The sequence below is a fragment of the Suncus etruscus genome, chromosome 17 (assembly GCF_024139225.1).
Source record: "Suncus etruscus isolate mSunEtr1 chromosome 17, mSunEtr1.pri.cur, whole genome shotgun sequence".
NCBI lineage: Eukaryota > Metazoa > Chordata > Mammalia > Eulipotyphla > Soricidae > Suncus > Suncus etruscus.
The window spans coordinates 22,302,894-22,327,540 of record NC_064864.1 but is presented as its reverse complement, the minus strand read 5'-3'; the positions used below and the strand labels follow the sequence as shown (position 1 = coordinate 22,327,540).

The 24,647-nt window shown below is 46.2% G+C and overlaps 1 protein-coding gene across 2 annotated transcripts in view; it reads right to left on the bottom strand.

Moving 5' to 3' along the window:
- UBE2L3 (ubiquitin conjugating enzyme E2 L3) overlaps positions 1–24,647 on the bottom strand; it is a 62,484-nt gene that overhangs the window by 26,065 nt on the left and 11,772 nt on the right. Inside the window, exon 2 of one of the 2 annotated variants that reach the window (XM_049790748.1) lies at positions 5,131–5,226. The exons of the other annotated variant lie outside the window; for it this stretch is intronic. Within the exon in view, the coding sequence (XP_049646705.1) occupies positions 5,131–5,226 (96 nt within the window). The remainder of the gene's footprint in view (positions 1–5,130; positions 5,227–24,647) is intronic. 2 annotated transcript variants of the gene reach the window in all.

The following is a 24,647-nucleotide window of genomic DNA, read 5'->3' as shown; positions in this document are numbered from 1 at the left end:
GCAATTTCTGAGAGCTTAGCCAGGAGTAACCCCTGAGCATCAAATGGGTGTGGCCCGAAAAACCAAAAAAAAAAAAAAAAAAAAAGTATCAAAGAGGGGGCCAAAGAGATAGCATGGAGGTAAAGCGTTTGCCTTGCATGCAGAAGGACGGTGGTTTAAATCCGGCATCCTATATGGTCCCCCCAAGCCTGCTAGAGGCGATTTCTGAGCATAGAGCCAGGAGTAATGCTTGAGTGCTGCTGGGTGTGACCCAACCCCTCCCCCCCAATAAAAGGCATCAAAGAGGGTCCAGAGCAATAGTACAGTGGGTAGGGCATTTGCCTTGCATATAGCTGACCCATATTTGATACCAGGCATCCCATATAATCCCTTAAGTCACCAGGAATGATTCATGAGCACAGAGCCAGGAGTAACCCTTAAGCACTGCCCAAAAAAAACTTTTAAAAGGGGGGTATCAAAAAGAGCTTAAGCAATAGTAGAGTGGGTAAAGCACTTGCCCTGCAAAAGCTCTGCCAGGGGTGACCCCTGAGTACAGAGCCAGAGAAAGATGTAAGCACCACTGTGTGGCCCAAAATAAACCCCAAAAATAAATTTTAAAATAAGGGGGCTGGGGGCCGGGCGGTGGCGCTGGAGGTAAGGTGCCTGCCTTACCTGCGCTAGCCTAGGAGACGGACCGCGGTTCGATCCCCCGGCGTCCCATATGGTCCCCCAAGCCAGGAGCGACTTCTGAGCGCATAGCCAGGAGTAACCCCTGAGCGTTACCGGGTGTGGCCCAAAAAAAAAAAAAAAAATAAGGGGGCTGGAGCAGTGGCACAAGCCATAAGGCATCTGGCCTTGTGCGCGCCAGCCTAGGATAGACCATGGTTTGATCCCCCGGCATCCCAAATGGTTCCCCAAGCCAGGAGCAACTTTTGAGCGCAAAGCCAGGTGTAACCCCGAGTGTCACTGGGTGTGGCCCAAAAACCAAAAAAAAAAAAAAAAAAAATATATATATATATATATATATATTTTTTTTTTTAAATAAAAGGCATCGAAGCTGGAAAGATAGCACAGTGATAGGGCATTTGCCTTGCACGCAGCCTATCCAGGATGGATGATCGTTTGAATTCCGGCGTTCCATACAGTCCCCGGTGCCTGCCAGGAGCCATTTCTGAGCAGAGCCAGGAGTGACCCCTGAGCGCCGGTGGGTGTGACCCAAAAAAAAACAAACAAAAGAAACATACAAACCAAAAAAAGGCATCAAAGAGAAACTCTAGAGTTGATCTATAAAATAAATAAAAGCCAAATGTCCCCCAAAACAAAGAGGCAAAGGCAGAAGAATGTCATATTCAAGGTGCCAAAACCTTTTCTTCAAAAATTACTAAGGCTGTTGGGCCCGGAGAGATAGCACAGTGGTGTTTGCCTTGCAAGCAGCCGATCCAAGATCTGGTTGGTTCAAATCCCGGTGTCCCACATGGTCCCCCGTGCCTGCCAGGAGCTATTTCTGAGCAGACAGCCAGGAGTAACCCCTGAGCACCGCTGGGTGTGGCCCAAAAAAAAAAATTACTAAGGCTGGAGCTGTGATAGCACAGTGAATAGGAAGTCTGGTCTGTCTTGCATGTGGCCAACTTAGGTTCAATCCCAGCATCCTTGATTCCCCAAACACCACCAAGAATAACCCCTGATCACCACCAGGTTGACCCCCACTGCCCCCCAAAAAAATTAAGAACAGGACCTAAAGGCACTTGCCTGCATGTGACAACTCTAGCTCAATCCCCAGCACCACATTTGTTCCCTGGGAACAGAGCTGGGATTCATCGACTGGACACAACCAGGTGTGGCTCCAGGATGACATCCTCTACCCAAAAAGAAATTAAAATAGGGGCCCGGAGAGATAGCACAGCAGTGTTTGCCTTGCATGCAGCCGATCCAGGACCAAAGGTGGTTGGTTCGAATCCCGGTGTCCCATATGATCACCCGTGCCTGCCAGGAGCTATTTCTGAGCAGACAGCCAGGAGTAACCCCAGACCATCGCCAGGTGTGGCCCCAAAATAAAAACAACAACAACAACAACAACAACAAAGCTGTGTCTCCAAGAATCAGCTCTCAGGTTTCTGGATTACCACCTCTAACAACCTGGTCCTGCATGGTGAATACTAGGTAAATTTGGGTAGATAAATCCTTGTATGTTATCAGCCCCAAAGGAAGGTGAAGCTTTAGTTGAGGCAACTAACAGAGCCTCAGCCCAAGCACATCGGTATTCTAACAGACTCAACAACTTGATCTTAGTTCCATGGGACCCCCCCACCCTAAAAGTAAACTTAGCCTATGGTGCTTACTGGAGCACACCTGCCTGACAGACATCTACCACTGGAGCTGGCCTACAGTCTCTCACACCACTGATCATTTTCACAAAATAAACTGCTCAAGCCTGACCAATCACTACTATACCACTCAGGGCCAGAGAGGTAGTATAATGATTAAAAATCTTGCATGTGCCCGGAGAGATAGCACAGCGGCGTTTGCCTTGCAAGCAGCCGATCCAGGACCAAAGGTGGTTGGTTCGAATCCCAGCGTCCCATATGGTCCCCCGTGCCTGCCAGGAGCAATTTCTGAGCCTGGAGCCAGGAATAACCCCTGAGCACTGCCGGGTGTGACCCAAAAACAAAAACAAACAAAAAAAAATTTAGGGGCTGGCTAGCACAGCAGGTAGGGTGTTTGCTTTGCATATGGCCAACCCGGGTTTGATCTCCAACATCCCATATGGTCCCCCAAGCCCTCCAGGAGTGATCCCTGAACATGGAGCTAACCTCTTAGCACCACCAGGTATGGCCATAAAGGATGGGGGTTTAAATTAAACCTATACAATTTGGGGGCTGAAGCAATAGTGTAACAGTAGGGTATTTGCCTTGCACACAGGCAACCTGGGATGGACCAGGGTTCAATTCCCAGCAACCCATATGGTTGGTCCCCCAGCCTGCCAGAAGCAATTTCTGAGCGCAGAACCAGGAGTAAACTCTGAGTGTCACCAGGTGTACCCCCCCCCAAAAAAAAACTCATCAAGATTACTCATATCTCAGAAAATCTCAGAAAAGGGGGGAGGTAGCCAACCCTCCACTCAGCACCTTTAAGTGGTCGTAGAGCAGACAAGGGCTGGCATCACCAGTCAACCTTTTGGGCTCAGGAATTTCACCATTCAGACTGTGTCCTGTGCCCCAAGGAATCCAAAGATGGTTTAGATTCAGGCTAGAGAGATAGCACAGCGAGTAGGGCACTTGCCTTTCACATAGCTTACTCAGGTTTAATCCCCTTACCCATATGATCCCCGAAGCACCTCCAGGAGAAACCCCTGAGCACTGACCATGTGGCACAAAATCAAAAACAAAAAAAGATAGTTTTGATTCATCTTCAAAACAAAACAAAAAAAACTAAACAGGACTCAAACTTTTTAGCAAGTACTGACATGCTACAAACTACATCTTAGTTACTCAAATAACTGTGGCAAAAAACTACAAGCCACTGTTTGCTGTTCAAATGTACAGGTTCTTTTCTTTCAGCCAGTGCCAAAATGTGTGTTAATTAAACCACATTCCAGTGGGAGACACAGGTGTAACATACTGGGTCAATGTGTAAAGTAAGTAAAAGAGGGGCTAGAATCATACAGCAGGTAAGGTGGCTTGCCTTACATGCAGACAAACTGGGTTCAATCCCCAACATTACATGTGGTCACCCAAAGCAGTGCCAGGAGTGATCCCTGAGTGCAGAGCCAGTAATAACTCCTGATCACTAGTAAGTGTGATTCAAAAACAAAAGTAACTTTTATTTTTTATTTTAAATACGTAACTAAAATCATAAACTATCAAGAAGGAGGTACTTACAGTAAGCATGTTCGGTGTTCTGCTTTGGCAACACAGCCAGTGTGCCCATAGAAGAAAAGACTGGAGAACATAGTAGGGCAAAGGGGACAGGTCTGAGGCTCAAGTGGAGAACATGAGGAAAACAGAACGTGTGTTGATATGAAAGAACAGGCAGAAAGGGAAGCATATCCACAGAAGTTCCAGGTGTAAGCAAGGGAGTTTGAAGGTGCACAAAGTCCAAGTGAGGTCATAAACTAAAGGGAAAGTGGGGAAAAGGTCCAAATGGAGGAGAGGTGGCACTTTATATAGAACCACCACCTATAATTCTAGAGGAAAAAAATAAAAATAAAAACAGGGTCCCCAAGAAATAAAAACAGAATGAGAGAAAAGTAAGATTAACAGGATCTGCAGGCCTGAGTTAAGAGGAAGCAGAGCAGAAACAAGTAGCAAAGAAGTAGTTACAGAACTGGGGGCTCAGGCAGTGCACTCGGGCTCAGGGACACTGAGGTCGATGGCACCAAGGTACGCACCCATAAGTTTAAAAACTAAGGGGAGAAAATGTGCTTAGTGTGAAGCTGTATTAGGGGGGGCAGGAGAAGTAAACTGTAAACTAGATCAGTACAGGACAAGTTTCCAGATGGGTGAGAAGGCAAAATAATGGAAAAGAGCAACACCGAATCAAGACAGTGAGACTATGAGAAAGCGTTGTGAGGAAGGTGCCCAAGATCAGCCCAAGAAAGAGAAGTCTAGAAGACAAGGTGGGAGCAGAAGTTACAGTGGAAAGGAAAGGAAGTGGGGGGGGGGGGTTTTTTTAAAGTCAACCGGTAACAGGATTTGAGACAGTGGAAGGAAGCAGTGTTAATAAAGCCTGGAATAGATATTCAGAGGATTAGAGACATAAATGCAAAACCAGGCAGGAAAGCAAAGAGAAGATCTAAGTGGAACACCTGCTGTCTCCCAAGAGAAGTCGGAGAAGGTGGCCCAAATGAGGCCAGGCAGAAAGAAAGAAGCTGGAGGAGATGCAAATAACAGCAGCAGAGATACACACTTCTTCCCCAAGTGGAGAAGCACAGACCTAGAACACTTGGGAGCCCCAGAATGTAACAAAACCGGAGCAAAGACTGGATTCTACTCAATACCCCAAGGCTAACGTCCCTGCCATGTTCCCCTAGACCAACAGCCCACCTCATTGCATCTGGTGGCTGCCTACAAGAGCCACTTGGGAGGAGAGAGAAGCCCAACAGCACACATATCACCTTGAGGAATAATCTGATAAGAAGTGTTCAATACTCACAGGAACAATAAGCCCTTGCCAAGTCAATAAATTAGCTTCATCAACCTGGATGTTACGGAAGTTTTTCATTCCACATTTGCGGATTTCTTCAAGCTCCTGTTGATTAACAAAGCATAAAGGGTGTAAATAGGGGAAAGCACCACATGTTAAGATCCCTCCTGACTCCCTCAAATTAAACCAACTGACGCCGTCAATAAGGTTTCAGAGTGTGCCAGACCGCATCTGGTCCAACTAAGAGTCCCACAGCAGTCCCCTCAACCGGGCTACAAACAGGACCCCAATTTGGTGAACCCAGAGAACTTGTCTGGGGAAACGTAACCGGTTTCTATGGAAATTACTTTTTAAACTCCCTTGGCCCCTACACAGAACACCTATGCAGGGAGCATCCACACATTAGGGGTGCAAAACAGTAAGGTGCTGTATAGACTTAACCATTTCCACCTGAGATTCACATACTGGTGACTGTAAAACCAAGGATATAAAATAATGGAACCGAGGATAAACACAAACACAAACAGCAGTGCAGTTTCAAAAGGACTCTATGGCATCATGGGTACAAAACAAAGAGAACTACTCTCCAGTCTGGCAGAAGGAAAGAAAATCTTCCCTGAGCCCATTTCCTCAGCTGAAAAACAAGGGTAGCAAAATCCAGAACTGTAAAACATCAAGAAACCATGTTGTAAACACTGTGACCCTTCGCAAATATGAGGAATGACACACAATTATGCCCTCAAAGCCCATTTCGTCCAAAAGGCACAATCCCTGTGACTGCGCCAGGGAACTGTCTAAGATGTCTTGAGTCCAGAACTGTCCGTGTCTTGTTTTTCTACTCAACCTGACCATTCCCACCACTCCCCTGACAGCTCAGTGACTGATAGTGGCTATTAGAATCCAAGCCATCTATTGGCACCTGATTGCCAACCTCCCCCATATATCTCAATTCTCACACATCTTGAAGAATGCACTTCCCACTTGATGCCCAATTACTAACACCCCAATTTAGTCAGTTGTCCATTGCACAACAGCCTTCTCTGCATCTCTTAGATTCCTTTTCTTTCACAACCCAAAGCATCATGCCAGCACGTTTGCTGTTTTTTCTTCTTCTGGGCCAGCTGGGCAGCCTCCTCACCAGCCTTGGCCACCTTCTGGTTGGCCAGTCCACAGATGCTCTAGAACCCAAGGCCTCATCTCTGAATGGTGCTTGCTGCCTGCTGAAGGGAGCACTCAAATCTGACACTCCCTATCTGGCCCTCCAGCTAATGCCCAGGACTCCTCAGAGACATTCACGTGGGGTTAAGGACTGGCAGATATAGGAGAGTAGACTCAGACCCACACCACCAAGCTGATCTGTTTCCAAACAGAAGGTCAGTTCCAAAGGGCAGACATGAGACAGAAGCTCAAAGCTTCTCGCTTAATGCACTTCTTGCTCAAACCACTTGCTTAATGGTAATGTCAGAATGGGAAGTTGAAACCTGGAAAGAAGAAAAGGCTCTGGAATGAAGGTGCTTTCCAGGCACTTTAATTTTCTGGTCTCTGATTCAAATTATTAAAATAAGACTTTTGGTTAAGAACAGTAAGTATCGTGCCCCATAAGAACTGAGTCCTGGGGCTGGAGTGATAGAACAGCGGATAGGGTATTTATTATGCACACAGCTGAACGATGCCAACATTTCATATGGTTCCCTAAGCTTGCCAGAAGTAATTTACAAATGCAGAGCCAGAAATAACTCCTGATCATTGCCAGGTGTGGCCCAAACAAATAAACAAAAAAGAACTGAGTCCTACCCAAAAGTATCAGCAAAAAAGGTTTATAACACAGCTATAAAAATAGTACAAGGGCACTTGCCTTGCACAGGGCCAACCTTTATTCAACCTTCAGCACCCATATAGTTCCGAGTACCATCATGAATTGATCCCTGAGCAGAGAGGTAGGAGTAAACCCTGAGCACCACTGGGTGTGACCCAAAAACCAAGAGTTTCATATCAAAAGAGAAGGGGGTGGGGCAGAGAGATAGCACAGCAGGTAGGGCATTTGTGTCACAAATGGGTTTGATCCCTAGCATCCCATATGGTCTACTGACCATTACTAGAAGTGATTCCTGAGCGCAGAGCCAGGAGTAACCTCTGAGCATCACCAGGTGTGTTCCAAAAACAAACAGGGGCCAGAGAGATAGCACAGGGTGTTTGCCTTGCATGAAGCCAAACCAGGACAGACAGTGGTTGAAATCCTAGCATCCCATATGGTCCCCCAAGCCTGCTAGGAGTGATTTCTGAGCACAGAGCTAGGAATAACTCTTAAGTGCCCAAAAACCAAACAAAACAAAAAACAAAACCCACCAAAACAAATAAACAAAAGAGAGGCCAAAAAATTTTTTCTACCTAAAACTCTGAAACCAGACAATAAAAAAAAAGCAACAGGGCCAAAGAGAGAGTCAGTTAACCTTAGTTCTATTCAAATCCCTGCATGTATGTGATCCCCTCAGCACTTGTCAGGGTCAGCCCAAAAAATCCTTCACACACACACCACCAAAATAAAAAATAAAACACACATACAAAAGAGAAAATAAAATATTTCAATATTCAAAGAAAAAACTTATTTTTTTTTTTTGGTTTTTGGGCCACACCCGTTTGATGCTCAGGGGTTACTCCTGGCTATGTGCTCAGAAATCGCCCCTGGCTTGGGGGGACCATATGGGACGCCGGGGGATCGAACCGTGGTCCTTCCTTGGCTAGCGCTTGCAAGGCAGACACCTTACCTCCAGCGCCACCTACCCGGCCCCCGAAAAAACTTATTTTTAATATGGCAGTAACAAATTACATTTTGCTCAGGAAAAAGGACGGATTAGGGACTGTGCATAGAGATCCAGATGCTTTGCTATGAGAAGATAAATAAGGGCTGACAGATGGTACAGAACACACTCAACTTCCATGGGGCCATGGTCTCAAGTCTGTTTTGAATCCCTGGTACCACATATGGTTTCCTGAGCACCATCGGGGATTGCTCCTGAATGGAGTCAAGTCACAACAGCCCATGAAGACCACTAGATGTGGCCGAAACACCTAGTCCCACAAAATAAATAAAAATAAAATAAGAAAAAAGATAAATGAACAAAGCTAAGTGATATGGGGGATGAAGAACTAGCTCAGAGGACTGAAGTAAGTACTTTTCATGCAGGAGGCCTAAATTGGACTTCTGGGATTGCCATTCTCTGAGCACTAAGCAAGAAGCATTGCCAGGTATAGCAAAGTATAGCAAAGTAAGAGGTCAGAGAGTGCAACAGGTCACTGGAGGTTGACCCTAGTTCAATCCTTGGCACCCCATATGCTCCCCGAACCCAGCAACAAGTGATCCTTCAGCATTGAGTAGGAATAATAATTCAGTACCATTAAATGTAGCTAAAAACTAAAAAAATAAGTAAATGTTAAAATATGGGGCCAAAGCAATAACAGTGGTCAGGGCAGTTGGCTTGCATACAGCCATCCCATATTTGATCCCAGGCAACCTATATGGTCCTTCCAGGCTAGCAGGTGTAATCTCTGAGCACAGTCAGGAGTAAGTTCTGAGCAAGGTTTGGGCCCCAAACCAAAAATTATGAAAAAAATTTTAGGGCAAGAGTAATATACAGGGGCCGAAGAGATAGCATGGAGGTAAGGTGCTTGCCTTTCATGCAGAAATCATTGGTTCAAATCCTGGAATCCCATATGGTCCCCCGTGCCTGCCAGGGGCTATTTCTGAGCAGATAGCCAGGAGTAACCCCTGAGCACCACCGGGTGTGGCCCAAAAACCAAAATCCAAAAACAAACAAACAAAAAAAAAAGAGTAATATACAACAGGTAGGGAGCTTGCTCTGCATGCAGTCAACATGGGTTTGATCCTTGGAAACCCATACAGTAACCTCAGCACTGCCGCGAGTGATCCCTGAGCACAGCTGGGTGTGGCCCAAAAAAAACAAAAATAACAAAAATTGGGCCCGGAGAGATAGCATGGAGGTAGAGCGTTTGCCTTTCATGCAGAAGGTCATTGGTTCGAATCCCGGCATCCCATATGGTCCCTAGAGCCTGCCAGGAGCGATTTCTGAGCCTGGAGCCAGGAGTAGGTCCTGAGCGCTGCCGGGTGTGACCCAAAAACAAAAAACAAAAAACAAACAAAAAAAAAAAAAGTAACAAATGTTTTAAAATTTGTTGATATGGAAAAAGGATGCCACACATAGCCTGGCTATGGAAGAACAAAGGTGGGAAGCTTAGGGAATCTAAAGCTTAAATCTCCACTTTCCATTCAGTAAAGTTTAAAAAGTCCTCAAAGAAAAAAGCAATTTCCTGTACATAATTCTAATAAAAAAAAAAAAGAACCTACTGGGGCCGGAGAGATAGCACAGTGGCGTTTGCCTTGCAAGCAGCCGACTCAGGACCTAAGGTGGTCGGTTCGAATCCCAGTATCCCATATGGTCCCCCGTGCCTGCCAGGAGCTATTTCTGAGCAGATAGCCAGGAGTAACCCCTGAGCACCGCCGCTGGGTGTGGCACAAAAACAAAAACAAAAACAAAAACAAAACAAAACAAAAAAGAACCTATTACAAGAGAGAAGTGAGAGAAACCAAGACAAACTCACCAATGAGCAAGACCTGGGCTGGACAGTACAACGGGTAGAGCATTTGTCATGCATGAGGCTGACTTGGTTCAACCACCAACATCCTATATGGTCTCCCAAGCACTGCCAGGAGTAACTCCTGAGTTTATGGCAAGAATAAACCTCTGAGCACCGCCAGGATGGCCCAAAAAGCAACTAAAAATAATAAAACAATGAACAAAATCTTCAGAGAAGGTTGAGCATCCCTGAGAAGAGTTTCTCAACAGGACATTACAAGCAATCATACAAGAAGATGCACTTGAGCCATCTTAAGCTTTGTCCATTGGATGCTAGCCAGAGGTTTCGACACTACTCCACCCTGATTTCCCAACATACTCATGTGAGTCTGTTGTCAGGGTCCAGTTTGTCCTGAAGACAAACTCTGTTCAATCTGAAATGCCAAGGACACTTGAAGAAGGTAGATTCAAATCACCCAAGATAGATTCTATCTGAAGTGTTTTTCCACAGAGAGGTAAGACAAGCCTTCGACCAACATTGCACTCCTCTAAAAGAGAATAATCCCAAGAATGAAAATTTGGGAAGAAACTTAAAGAAAACCATGTAAATTCGGGTTTAGATGAACATTACAAATGATGGAAGAGGGCCCGGAGAGATAGCACAGTGGCGTTTGCCTTGCAAGCAGCCGATCCAGGACCAAAGGTGGTTGGTTCGAATCCCAGTGTCCCATATGGTCCCCCGTGCCTGCCAGGAGCTATTTCTGAGCAGACAGCCAGGAGTAAACCCCTGAGCACCGCCTGGTGTGGCCCAAAAACCAAAAAAAAAAAAAAAAAAAAATTTTTTTTTTTGATGGAAGAAAATGACCCAGGATGACCTGCATATCCTAACTTGAAATGAATTATTTCCATGCATTTTACAGGGTTCTCTCTTTATACTTTCTAAGTAAAATATGCTCCATAAAGGCTTGTTTCAGTTCTGTTCAAAGCAAGAAACAGTTGCAGGTCTGCTATATAATAAGAGATGATGGTGCAATGCAGAAAAGAAGAAAAAGTACAAGAGAAGGCAAAATCAGCCAACTCCACTGTTACAGCTCCTGGGAGGAAAAATAAGCCTTCTAACCAAAAATCAATGAAGAAAAAGAAAGCAGCTTCTCAAAAGGAATCCATTTCTTTCTTTTTCTTTTTTTTTTAATTTGAGCCACACCCAGCTGTATTCAGGAGTTACTCCTGGTTCTGTACTCAGGAATCACTCCAGAAGGACTCAGGAAAGCCGTATGTGATGCCAGGGATGGAACTTGGTATCCGCCACATGCTGCTCCAGCTCAAGAGTCCAGCAGTGATTTTTATCAATGAGGGAACTAGAAAGAGCTGGGATGCCACCCAGCTCTTCAATAAATAAAATGTCCATTGCCAAAACTCCAGTCCCAAAAATCTGCTGTCCACTTAAGGCTGGACGTAGCATGTGTCAAGAGGCAGGAATGAGCCACCGCTTAACAGCTCTCCAGGCACTTGCAGACATGTCCTGGCTGCAATGCTGTTAAGACCTATACAGCAGGCTGCAGACGAAGCCCAGTGGCAGAGCATTTATTTGCCTAGTACATTTGAGGTTCGGGGCTCAACTCCAAAACTGAAAAGGGGGGACCCATGCAGAGAAACATCAGCTCATTCCTGAGGAGACAGTAGTGCACAGAATGTTCCATCACTCTACTCAAATATTGACCAAACGCCTGGAATATAAATTGATAAGGGCTAAAATGATAGTACAGGAGGTGGGGCACTTGCATCCCAAATGGTCCCTCGAACTCCACCAGGAGTGATTCCCTGAAAGCAGATAGAAGTAAGCCCTGAGCACCACCAAGTGTGGCACCAAACAACATAAAAATGAACTGATAAAACTTCCTTAGATGACTATCATGAACCCTGAAAAACCCTCAGGGACCAGTGTTTTGTTTTTGTTTTGTTTTGTTTGGCCCATTGGAGCTGGGGGCCACCAGACTTATACTCCACAGCTCTTAGGGATACTTGGGATACTTCAGAGGCTGAACTCTAGAGGCTTGCACACTACAGTCCTTTGCGGTATTTTCTCAACCCAGACTCATGATTCTGGGGCTACAGCATGCAAAACACAAACTCGGACTCTCTGAGATACCTTTCCAATCCAAAGATTTGATTTCCTTTTTTTTTTTTGGTAGGGGATCAAACCCAGAGCCTTGCACCTGCAAAGTAAGTGCTCTATTATTAAGTTATATATATGCCCAACTCAAGTCAGAGATCCTTTTTTGTTTTGGGGACACACTCAGTGATACTCAGAGGTTACTCCTGGCTCTGCACTAAGAAATTACCGCTGGCGGTGCTCTAGGAACTGCTGGAAATCAAACCCTGGTTGGCCACATGCAAGGCAAGTGCCCATCCGCTGTACTATCTCTCTGGCCCCCAAAACGAATTCTTTTTTCTTTTTTAATATAAAGACCATGCATCACATCATTGACATAGTTGATCATAACACAATTGTTTCCAGGTAAGTGAGAGCAAAATTATTAAAAAGGAATAAGGCAAATACCCTACCCTTTGTGCTCTCTGGCTCTAAAAAAATGAAAAATAAGGACAGAGATACCCTTTTTTTTGGGGGGGTAGGCTATACCCTGTGGTGCTCAGGGGTTACTCCTGGCTCTATGCTCAGAAATCGCTCCTGACAGACTTGGGGGACAATATAGGATGCTGGGGATTGAACCTTGGTTAGCCATGTCCAAGGCAAATGCCTTCCCCTACTGTGCTATCACTCTGGCCCCAGGACAGGGATTTTAATCAACTGTGATTATGGCCCAATTTAGGGTGATTGCCTTGCACATGCCTAGCCCACATTCAATCCCTGGCATCTCATATGGTCCCCAAATACTGCCAGGAGTAATTCCTGAGCACAGAACCAACAGTAACCCCTGAGCATGGCCTGATGTGACCTAAAACTTAAACAAGGGGGGAAAAAATCAGCTATGCAAATCAAGAACATTTTAAGATGCCAAATTAATGTTATGACACAAGTTGTAAGGTGAGGTGTTTACCATTTTACAAGTGTATCCCTAGGCTGGAGATGTGATTCAGCACAAGGCTTTGGCTTGATTTCCAGCTCTGTGCACTGACCACTGCAGGGAGTAGTTCCCAAGCACCGCCAGGTGTGGGAGAACCCCACCACCAAAAAGCTTATTTAACATCAGTCTATAATGTATATCTACTTACTAGATGGGAAAAAGACATGGTGCCTTAGAACCTTACGAAGTAAAGTGAATGCCATCTTCTAGGCCACTGAGGCTGGGTTAGTGCAGTGGAGACACTACTAAAAAGCTTGAGTCTGGGGCCGCAAGCAGCCGATCCAGGACCAAAGGTGGTTGGTTCGAATCCCGGTGTCCCATATGGTCCCCCGTGCCTGCCAGGAGCTATTTCTGAGCAGAGAGCCAGGAGTAGCCCCTGAGCACCGCCGGGTGTGACCCAAAAACTAAAACCAAAACCAAAAAAAAAAAAAAAAAAGCTTGAGTCTGAGCCAGGGAAGCCCATCAGACAACAGCAGAGCAGGATGAGTGGTTTATGAAAGCAACTTTGAAGCAGGCTCTAAGAGTGGTGCACAAACCACAACGCTGGGGCCAGAGTGAGATAATATGAGAGTAAGGTGTTTGCTCTACAAGCAGCAGCAATAGCCATGGCACTGGTTCGAGACACCTGTTATGGTTCTCTGAGCACTGTCAGGGAAAATTCCAAAGCCCTAAACAAGAAAACGGGGAAAAAAGAAAGGAAACAAGATGACTCTGTGGATAGAATCACCAGATATGTTAAGGAAACACCAGGAACAGTGAGAGACAGCCACTAAACTACAGTCTTGTCACTAAAGAAGCTGTGCTGTGGATACCCAGGAGGAGAAGGAAGAGTCACTGCCCAAGGCTACATACCACATACACACGAGCAGAATCAGAACCTACAGAACACACTATAGAGCACGAAACACACTATAGAGCACGAAGCGACTGTGTCTGGGACTTTTCCCCAGCAGTGCACAGAGTAAACTACTCCCATCATGCTTATCTAAGTCTTTTAACAAGAAAGATACTATGCCTTGATTTAAAAAAACTTACTATGTCCAATGCTAGAAACAGGATCCTTAATAAGCTAACATCCAGGGCATAGAGCACATACCTGGAACATGTGCAGGGAGGCCCTGGGTTCGAGCCCTCAACACTACCCATCTCCTTTCTTCCCGGCATCACCAGGTGTTGCCACAGTAACCCAGAACAGATGGCCTAACAAGCTAGAGTGCTTGCCTGACAAACAGGAGGGCCACATTTGACAGCTGCCACCCCCGACCCCAGTAATACCAAGCCAGAAGTATGCCCTAGCACCACCAGGTGTAGCCCCCAAACCAAAAAAAAAAAAAAAGGTTAATAAAATATTAAAAAGTTATAGTGCTGAAAATATAGCTCAAAGGGCTGGAGCTCCTGTTTTGAATGCAGGCGGCTCAGGTTTGAAGCCCAGCCAAGCGCTGAACCTTCTGACCAACTGACTAGGTACTGCTCAAAGTGGCTCCTGGAGCCCTTCTCCCAAATAAAGTTCCACTCCCTCTCTGCAGAAGTCATCAACTTTTTTTCATATCACATCTTATTGATGCAGTTATTAGCATTACTGTCAGTGAGTTGCATGCATACATTGTTCCAACACCATGCTCACCCCCAAAATATCAGGTACTTCCCTCCACAATGTCGCAAAGGTCCTTCCTATCTGTCACTCCTGTTCCCCCCAAAATCTATCTGGGTGCCAAGAAACAACATAGGACCCTACACATGCAAGACAAATTCTTTACTGTTGAATCACACTCTTTGACCCCCCCCCCCAAATAAAAACTGGGGAAGATCACAGCTATGCCATAATTGAGGGTTGCTTCCAACTCGGTTAAAATTACAATTTAAAAAATCAGGGCTGCAGGGCCAAGCAATAGCACAGCAGTAGAGCAGTTGTCTTGCACATGGCAGACCTGGGAAAGACCCGGGTTCGATCCCTGGTATCCCATTTGAGCCTGCCAGAAGTGAATTTCTGAGCAAAGAGCCAGGAGTAACCCCTGAGTGCTGCCAGATGTGGCTTAAAAACAAAACAAAACAAAAAAAAAAAATCAAGCTGGAACAATAGTACAGGGAGTAGGGAAACATGGGTTCTATCCCCAGCACCACATATGGTCCCGAGCCTGGCGGAAGTGACCTCTAAAACAGAGCCAGGAGTAAACCCTGAGCACTGTTAGGTGTGGCACAAAAACAAAAAATTAAAAAAAAAATTATAAGGCAGGCGCCAGAGCAATAGCACAGCAGATAGGGCATCTGCCTTGCACAGGCCAACCCGGATTGATTCCTGGCATCCCATATGGTCTCCCGAGCCTGCCAGGAGTGATTTCTGTGCACAGAGCCAGGAGTAACCTAGAGTGCTGCTGGGTGTGGCCCAAAACACCAAAGTGGGGGTGTTTTTTATTCTCAGCACCATTTATTAAGAGAGCTTTTCTTTCTTTCTTTCTTTTGGGTCACACCCAGCTCTGCTCAGAGGTCACTCCTGGCTCTGTGCTCAGAAATCGCTCCTGGCAAGCACAGGAACCTATGGGATGCCAGGATTCAAACCACCATCCGTCCTGGATCTGCTGAGTACAAGGCAAATGCCCTACTGCTGTGCTATCTCTCCAGCCCCTATTATGAAGCCTTTTTGCTGTACTTTATACTTTCTGCTCCTTTATCAAAGATCAACTGTCCATGTAAGCTGACAATCTTTGGACTCTTAATTCTATTAAATGGCCTGTGAGTCATTCTCCAGTACCAGTTTTTTTGTTTGTTTTTGGGCCACACCCGGCGACACTCAGGGGTTACTCTGGCTATGCAGTCAGAAATTGCTCTGGGCTTGGGGGACCATATAGGATGCCGGAGGATCGAACCACAGTCCGTCCTAGGCTAGTGCAAGCAAGGAAGAAGTCTTACCACTTGCACCACCGCTCCAGCCTCACCCAGTACCAATTTTAATTACTACAATCCTTTTTTTTTGTCTGAGCAGACAGCCAGGAGTAAGCGGTAGAGCATTTTGTCACTGGATGTGGCCCAAAATTAAGAGAAAAAAGGTGTAAATATTTCCATTCCTCGTGTCCTCTTTTATTACTTTTAGCAGTGATTGTTAGTTTTCCTTAAAGAAGTCATCTCTTTTGTTAAACTGATTCCTAGGTACCTGATATTTTGAAGTACAACTGCAATGGTACTTCTTTTATTTCTCACTTGTAATTCATTATTTGCATATAGAAAATAAAATGAAAACCTTTTTGGGCCGGAGAGACAGCACAACGGTAGGGCATTTTTGCCTTGCGTGCAGCCGATTCAGGATGAATGGTGGTTCAAATTCCAGCATTCCATATGGTCCCCTGTGCCTGCCAGGAGCAACTTCTGAGCGCAGAGCCAGGAGTAACCCCTGAACACTGCTGGGTATGACCAAAAACAAAAACAAAAACAAAAAAAAAAAAAGAAAACCTTTTTAATTCTTTACTATTTATGTATATAAATCTGTAGGTTTGAATTTGAATCAATTTTACATGAATATTTATTTATTGGCCTTATTAAGGGACTCTATTTGGTATCTTTGCAGTGATACAATGTAATTTTCAATTTCTAATAGATCCAAGCATAATACAGAATAAATTTCAATGAAGAGACAGACAGTAGAGCAAGTATGGTGCTTATATTGCATGTAGCTAACCAGGGTTCAATTCCTGACTCCCCATATGATCCCTTGAGCTCAACCAGGAGTGATCCCTAAGTGTAAAGCCAAGAATAAGGCCTGAGCACCACTGGGTGTTTTAAGAAATAATCTAAGACTGGGGCCAGAGACAGCACAGCAGTTAGGCGTTGGCCTTGCAAGCAGCCAACCCAGGACTAATTCGAATCCCAGCATCCCATATAGTTCCCTGTGCCTGCCAGGAGCGATTTCTGAGCAGAGTCAGGAGTAATTTCCTGAGCACTACTGGGTGTGGCCCAAAAACCAAAAAGAAAAAAAAAAAAAAGAATCTACAACTCATGCTATTTCTTTTTTTTTTTTTTGGTTTTTTTGGGCCACACTCGTTTGATGCTCAGGGGTTACTCCTGGCTAAGTGCTCAGAAATCACCCCTGGCTTGGGGGGACCATATGGGATGCCTGGGGATCGAACCGCTGTCCTTCCTTGGCTAGCGCTTGCAAGGCAGGCACCTTACCTCTAGTGCCACCTCGCCGGCCCCGACTCATGCTATTTCTTTTTTTTTTTTTTTTTTTTTTGGTTTTTGGGCCACACCCTGTGACGCTCAGGGGTTACTCCTGGCTATGTGCTCAGAAGTTGCTCCTGGCTTCTTGGGGGACCATATGGGACGACGGGGGATCGAACCGCGGTCCGTCCTAGGCTTGCGCAGGCAAGGCAGGCACCTTACCTCCAGCGCCACAGCCCGGCCCCTCATGCTATTTCTTAAAATAGCATTTTATTTAAAAAAAATGAATTAGCAATTCTTAAGAATAAAATAGCTTTTTTTTAAAGGATTAAAAAAAAAAAAAAAAGAGAGAGACCTAGTTCTGTCCCCAGGCACCAAGCCAGGGCTGGAAGCTATAAACCCAGAAGGCAGGGTGTTTACCTTGCACGCAGCCAAGCTGAATTCAATCCCTGCATCCTATATGGTCGTTGGAGCATCACCAGGACTGATTTCTGAGCACAGAGCTGGGAGTAATCCCTAAGCACTGCTGGGTATGGTCCAAATTAAAATAATAATCATAGGGGCCGAAGAGATAGCATAGAGGTAAGGTGTTTGCCTTGCATGCAGAAGGATGATGGTTCGAATCCCGGCATCCCATATGGTTCCCTGAGCCTGCCAGGAGCGATTTTTGAGCCTAGAGATAGGAATAGCCCCTGAGCGCAACTGGGTGTGACCCCAACAATAAAAACAAAAATAATCATCATAACCTGATCACTTATACTGGTATGAGGGGTGGGCCATACCTGGTACTACTACTCAGGAACTACCCTGGCTCTCTCCTTGGGGGACAATTTGATGCTGGGGTCAAAGCATATACTCCAACCTTTTGAGCTGTCTTTTTGTTTTGTTTCTGGTGAGGGGGTGGGTTGGATCACATACAGCAATGCTAGGGGCTGGACTCCTGGCTCTGAAATAAGCAGGCGGCTTATTAAACTGTGGTTGGGAATATGCAAGCAAGCACCTTAACTGTCTCTATTACCGCTCCAGCCCCCTCACACTGAAGGAAAAGAAAATGAAGTGCAAGGCAGGGGTCACAGTACTATGACCATACTCTCCCCTCGGGTGTACAACCTTAAAAAATCATCACCTTCGAAATTCCAAAGAGAAAGAATTCCAAGCAATGGCAGAAGGGAAGGAAGGTTCTTGCTTTCCAAATAGCCAATGGCTACAACCCTGATACAAATCCCCAGAATTACATAAGGTCCCCTAAATGCTGCCAGGGTCACTCATAAGCAAAGATAGGAATAGCCATTGAGCACCACCAGGTGTGACCCCCCCCCCCAAAAAAAAAAAAAAACTAAAAAACCTTCTTGAGAAGATAGGAATGTTGCTCAGTATATATGTAGTTGGTGGTATTGGTAGTAATGAAGGACCTGAGTTCAATCATCAGCATATCTCTCCTTTCTCTCTTCTCTTTCTCTCACTCTCCCCCTCCCCCTCCCCCTCCCCCATAAGCAGAAAGATGTTAGGAGAGAATTAGTTTTCTAGGGAAGAGCCCATCATTTCTAAAAGAAGTCTCCAGAAAGGGCCAGAGATCAAACAGTGGGTAGGCAGCGTGTATTCCAAGTGACTGACCTGGGTTCAACGCTTGAAAGATAGACAGACAGACAGGCGGTCCCCCTCAACATAAGTAAGGAGTAAGCTCTGAGTACCAATAGGAGTAGCTCTCCCCCCTTAAAAAAAAAAAAAAAAGCCCACAAGTCTTCAGAACTGCAAGTGAAACTAAAAAAAGTAAATGCTCTTGGCAAGAGGCAGACACCACAGCAACCATGTGGAAAGGCAGGACCAAGGCCCCAGTGAGAGACAAAGGCTGTGAAGCAGCAGCTGTTGGCAACAAGTGATTTTACTAATGACTCAGTACATTAACAATCTAAACATAAGACTTGGGGTGAGGGTTGCACCTGATGATGCTCAGGGCTTACTTGTGGCTTTGCACTCAGGAAATTACTCCTAGTACTCAGGACCATATGGGATGCTGGGGATAGAACCCGGGTCAGCTACATACAAGGCAAGTGCTTACCCACTATACTATCACTCCAGCACCTAAACATGAGACAAGGCCCCCCCCACTCCCACCCCCAAAATGACTGTTTCATTTCAATTAAAATCCAGGGGGAAAAAGGCAGCTGGACTCAGGCTAACCCTTCACCATGGGAAGGTAGGTAATATACTAGCTATCTTATACTTGGTTTTCAACAACTAATATGCTTCATTCATTATATCATAGTTCAGGGAAGCAATTTCACTATTTCATGGGAGAAACTGGGACACTGAAGCTCAAGGTGAAGACACAAATGAACTCATGGCAGAAACCAACATCTGAACCCAAGTCATACCATTGCCAGGTCCCCAAAGCACACTGATCCAGGCAAGTGGGCCACTGGCCAAGAGGTCACTCTTGGCAGCTGTGGCTGAAGAGATCCCTGAGATGGGCTTAAAGGGGCCGGGCGGTGGCGCTAAAGGTAAGGTGCCTGCCTTGCCTGCCCTAGCCTTGGACGGACCGTGGTTCGATCCCCCGGTGTCCCATATGGTCCCCCAAGCCAGGAGCGACTTCTGAGCGCATAGCCAGGAGTAACCCGAGCGTTACCGGGTGTGGCCCAAAAACCAAAAAAAAAAAAAAAAAAAAAAAAAAGAGATGGGCTTAAAGAAGGCCTGAGCCCATACGCCACTGGTAGTGAGGCCCCCAGCTAGACAAGCTCTTATACTCCAGAGACAACACCCGTAATATGTTCCTGGTTCCACATGAACGCGGGTGTGCCTGGCATCCTTGACCTACATCACACACTCCAGAGTCCAGTGTCCCTAAAGAGTTTCTCAAGGGCAATACGGACCTCCTCAGTATGAACATATCAAGTCTGATTCTTTAGGACAAGCAGAACAGAAGCTGCTTATATAAAGCACATGTTGGATGCCCTGTGAGTTTCAGTTTTGAGTTTTCATAACCAGAGGCACACTGTCTTGAAGCAAATATTACAAACTCTCTGGGAATGAGCTGAAGAAACAGTACAATGGGTAAAGGACTTGTCTTGCACACAGGTGACCTAGATTTGGTCCCGAGCCCACCAGGAGTAAGTCCTGAATGAAGATCCAGGAGCGACCCTAGAGCAGCAATAAGTGTGCACCCCACACCCTTGACAACTCTAAAAATGGACACAAAGTATCCAATCCTGTGAGTCAGCAATTCCCCCTCAGAAAGATGGAGAGCACCTCTCCTAACCCCTGACTTTCATAGCACTGATTGCTGTGTTAGCATAAAAGGCCCTAAAGGGCTAGGTTGTCAAAAAACTTTTTCACCACTCAGTAGAATTGTTCAAGAAAGACCTTAGTGTCGCTAAAGGTAAGGTGCCTGCCTTGCCTGCGCTAGCCTTGGATGGACCGCGGTTCGATCCCCCGGTGTCCCATATGGTCCCCCAAGCCAGGAACAACTTCTGAGCACATAGCCAGGAGTAACCCCTGAGCATTACCGGGTGTGGCCCAAAAATCAAAAAAGAAAAAAAAAAAAGAAAGACCTTAACCTCTGAGGGCTGCAGGGTGTGGCCCAAAAACAAACAAACAAAAAATTACAGATAGTGAGATCTAAAAATCAAGAGACTTAAGACTGCTAAAAAAACCCACACAACCAGAGAACTAAGAGATAGTACAGTAGTGGTAGGGGTTTGCCTTGCACACATTCATCCAGGATGGATGGTGGTTTGAATCTCGGCATCCCATCCCTCCAGCCTGCCAGGAGGCCAGGAGTGATTCCTGAACAGAGCCAGTAGCCAGAACACTGCAAGATGTGGCCCCAAAACAAGCAAATAAAAAAATGCATAACCTAAATCACTACCTATCCTATAGTGAATTCTACTCTCCAACTTGTCCCTTGGGTGGTGATGCCCTGTAAGCCCCCAGCTTCCTATCTGTGAAGGAGCGCTGGAATTTAACAAGCAAGGGTCAAGAGAAAAGAAAACAACTACCAGAAGAAACCTTACTTAAATTTTGCTTCAAGACTAAAAGCAGGGACCGGAGAGATAGCATGGAGGTAAGGCGTTTGCCTTTCGTGCAGAAGGTTCGAATCCCGGCATCCCATATGGTCCCCTGAGCCTGCCAGGAGCAATTTCTGAGTGTGGAGCCAGGAGTAACCCCTGAGCGCTGCCGGGTGTGACCCAAAAAAACAAAAAAAAAAAAAAAAAACAAAAAAAAAGACTAAAAGCAGTGTTATTGGGCCCTGGGAGATAGCACAGCGGCGTTTGCCTTGCAAGCAGCCAATCCAGGACCAAAGGTGGTTGGTTCGAATCCCGGTGTCCCATATGGTCCCCCGTGCCTGCCAGGAGCTATTTCTGAGCAGACAGCCAGGAGTAACCCCTGAGCACCACTGGGTGTGACCCAAAAAAAAAAGCAGTGTTATTTCTGTAACTACAACTATTTGTTCAAGAATTCTCTCAAACTGAGAGATTGTACAGTGGTTGCCTTGCATGCAGTCAATCCCAATTTGATACCCTCCAACAGGAGTGACCCCTGAGCTCAGAACCACAGTATGCCCTGAACAACACAAGTATGGTCAATATATGTGTGTATATTGTATGTATGTGTGAATGAGGAGAAGAAAAATCTTTTTTTTTTTTTGCTTTGTTTTGGGGCCACATCTGGCAGCACTCAGAAGTTACTCCTAGTTCTGTGCTCAGAAACCACTTCTGGCAGATACAGGAGACCATGTGGATGCTGGGATCGAACCCGAGTCAACCCCAGGTCAGCAGCGTGCAAGGCAAATGCCTTACCACTTTGCTATCACTCTGGTCCCCAAACAAATAAACATATTTTTTGGTTTGTTTTGGTACTGGGTCACACCTAGGGGTGCTCTGGGCTGAGATCATTCCTGGACAAGCTCAAGGAGCATATGGAATGCTGGGTATCAAAGCCAAGTCAGCTGACAACAAGTGCCCTGCCTGCTATCCGTCCTTCCTTCTTTTTCTTTCTTTCTTCCTCCCTCCCTCCCTCTTCCTTTCTTTTTCTTTCTCTCTCCTTTCTCTTTCTCTCTCCTCTCTCTCTCACCCACAATGAACATCTGGTAAAAAAAAAAAAAAAAAAAGGCACATTCATGCATTCATGCACCTGTTCAGTAAGCCTTTCACTAACCCTAAGAAGCAGATAATTTCAGGGGGGGGCGGGCGGTGGCGCTAGAGGTAAGGTGCCTGCCTTGCCTGCGCTAGCCTTGGACGGACCGCGGTTCGATCCCCCGGCGTCCCATATGGTCCCCCAAGCCAGGAGCGACTTCTGAGTGCATAGCCAGGAGTAACCCCTGAGCGTTACCGGGTGTGGCCCCCCCCAAAAAAAAATAATTTCAGGGGTTGGGGGGATGTAGGTTACAGTAAAGTGCATGCTTGGCATGCATGAAACCCTAGGTTCATTCCCCCAAAACACACACCTACATACACACAAGAAAAATCAGCTATCCCCAAGAAGCAGAACACTGAGGGGCAAAGGGGTGTCCAGGTAGTGAAGTCAGGAACAGTCAGTCATGCTCACCATCACACCCCTGTTCAGCATCAACTCCTCTCACTTCCCAAATCCTCTCCTTACTTCCCTGGAACATGCTTCTGACCACTAAGCCACTCTCCTATCCAAGAGTGTACCAAGCCCTCTTCTAGCCACTAGATGTATATTCATTTGTCTAACTTTCCCTCTATACTGGTCAAGTAACCAGAGCACAGGAAGTTAATCAACTTGCCTAGGTTCACTCTGTTGTCAAGATTCAAACCCCAGAACCATGGGGGCTGGAAAGAGTACAGCAGCAGGTAGGGTACTTGCACTGTACATGAACAACCTGGGTTCAATCTCCTGGCATACCAGATCCCAGGGCATCGCCAGGAGTAATCCCTGAGAGTGCAGCCTGGAGTAAACCCTGAGCACCACTGGGTATGGCCAAATAAAGAACTCTAGAACCTATGCTCTTCACCACTATTTATTCTCCCTCTCAATCATTCAGAAAGACCCTCCCCTCCCTCTTTTAGACAGAGCCAAGGAGAAGATACACTAATCTATGCCCTCAGGAATCAGAGAGACTACCAGAGACCTTCAATAGGCTGCAGTTAATGTTCTGCGTGCCAAAGGCCCAGGTTTTTTTTTTTTTTTCATATTTTTTTTGTTTTGTTTTGTTTTGTTTTTGGGCCACACCCTGTGACGCTCAGGGGTTACTCCTGGCTATGCGCTCAGAAATTGCTCCTGGCTTCTTGGGGGACCATATGGGATGCTGGGGGATCGAACCGCGGTCCGTCCTAGGCTAGCGCAGGCAAGGCAGGCACCTTACCTCCAGCGCCGATGCCCAGGTTTGATCTCAAGTGTTGCATGGTCCCCTGGGCACCACCAATACAACCTCCTTGAATGGAGCTGGCCACTAGCCTCTGAACACTACCAAGATGTAAAAAGTAATGAGAGAATAAGGCTACCCAGAAACAAGACAAAAGCCCTGACAACTAAGCTGTCATTTGAGACTGCATTTGGGTGTACATTTGACCACACCACACCACCCACCAAAAGGAAAGGCTGCAGCATCTTTCTGCTCTTTAAACCCTTCAGCTCTGCCCTCCCTAAAGCAGCATCACTGAAGAGGCAGCCCTCCTGATGACTGGCTGGAGGACGCAGTTGGACAGACCAGACACCCAAGTATGCCTATGCTGAACATATTAACTAGGGTGAAACCATGTCAGTTCCCTTTGTTTCTGGAAAGTACCTCAAAGGCCTTCCTGCCTAACATCTAAGGAGGAAATTGCACAGGGTCAGAAGTAGGCTACTGGGGCCTGAGCAATAATACACAGCGTGGAAGGCATTAGCCTTGCACATGGCCAGCCAGGGTTTGACCCCATATGGTCCCCAGAACTCACCAGGAATAAAACCTGAGTGCAGAGTCAGGAGAAACCCGTTAGCACCACTGGATGTGGCACAAAAACAAATCCCACCCCGTAAATAGCAGCAGCAGGCAGCCATAATGGGAAGTGAGTAGACAATCCCTACAAGTCAAAGCATTCCTCAGAATCTCTACCCACATTCACTGAGAAATAAATTAAGGAAATACTCAAACAGGCTGAGGAGACAATGGTACCCAGAACACTAGTCTCTAAACATTGCCAGGCCAAAGTCTGTACTGGCAGACGGGGTATGGCTGGAGATGGCCTCCAAACCCCCACAATACCAAAGGCCTATTAAGAAAAAAAATAGGGGGCCCGGAGAGATAGCACAGCGGTGTTTGCCTTGCAAGCAGCCAATCCAGGACCAAAGGTGGTTGGTTTGAATCCCGGTGTCCCATATGGTCCCCCGTGCCTGCCAGGAGCTATTTCTGAGCAGACAGCCAGGAGTAACCCCTGAGCACTGCCGGGCGTGGCCCAAAAAACAAAAAAAAAAGAAAAAGAAAAAAAAATAGGGGCCAGAGAGATAGCATGGATGTAGGGCATTTGCCTTGCATGCAGAAGGATGGTGGTTCGAATCCCAGCATCCCATATGGTCTCCCTAGCCTGCCAGGAGCGATTTCTGAGCATAGAGCCAGGACTAACCCCTGAGTGCTACTGGGTGTGACCCACACAAACACACTAAAAACAGATTAGGGACCAGAGCCAGAGCACAGCAGGGAGGGTGTTTGCCTTGCACATGTCTGATCTGGGGTTGATCCCCAGCATCCCATATGGTC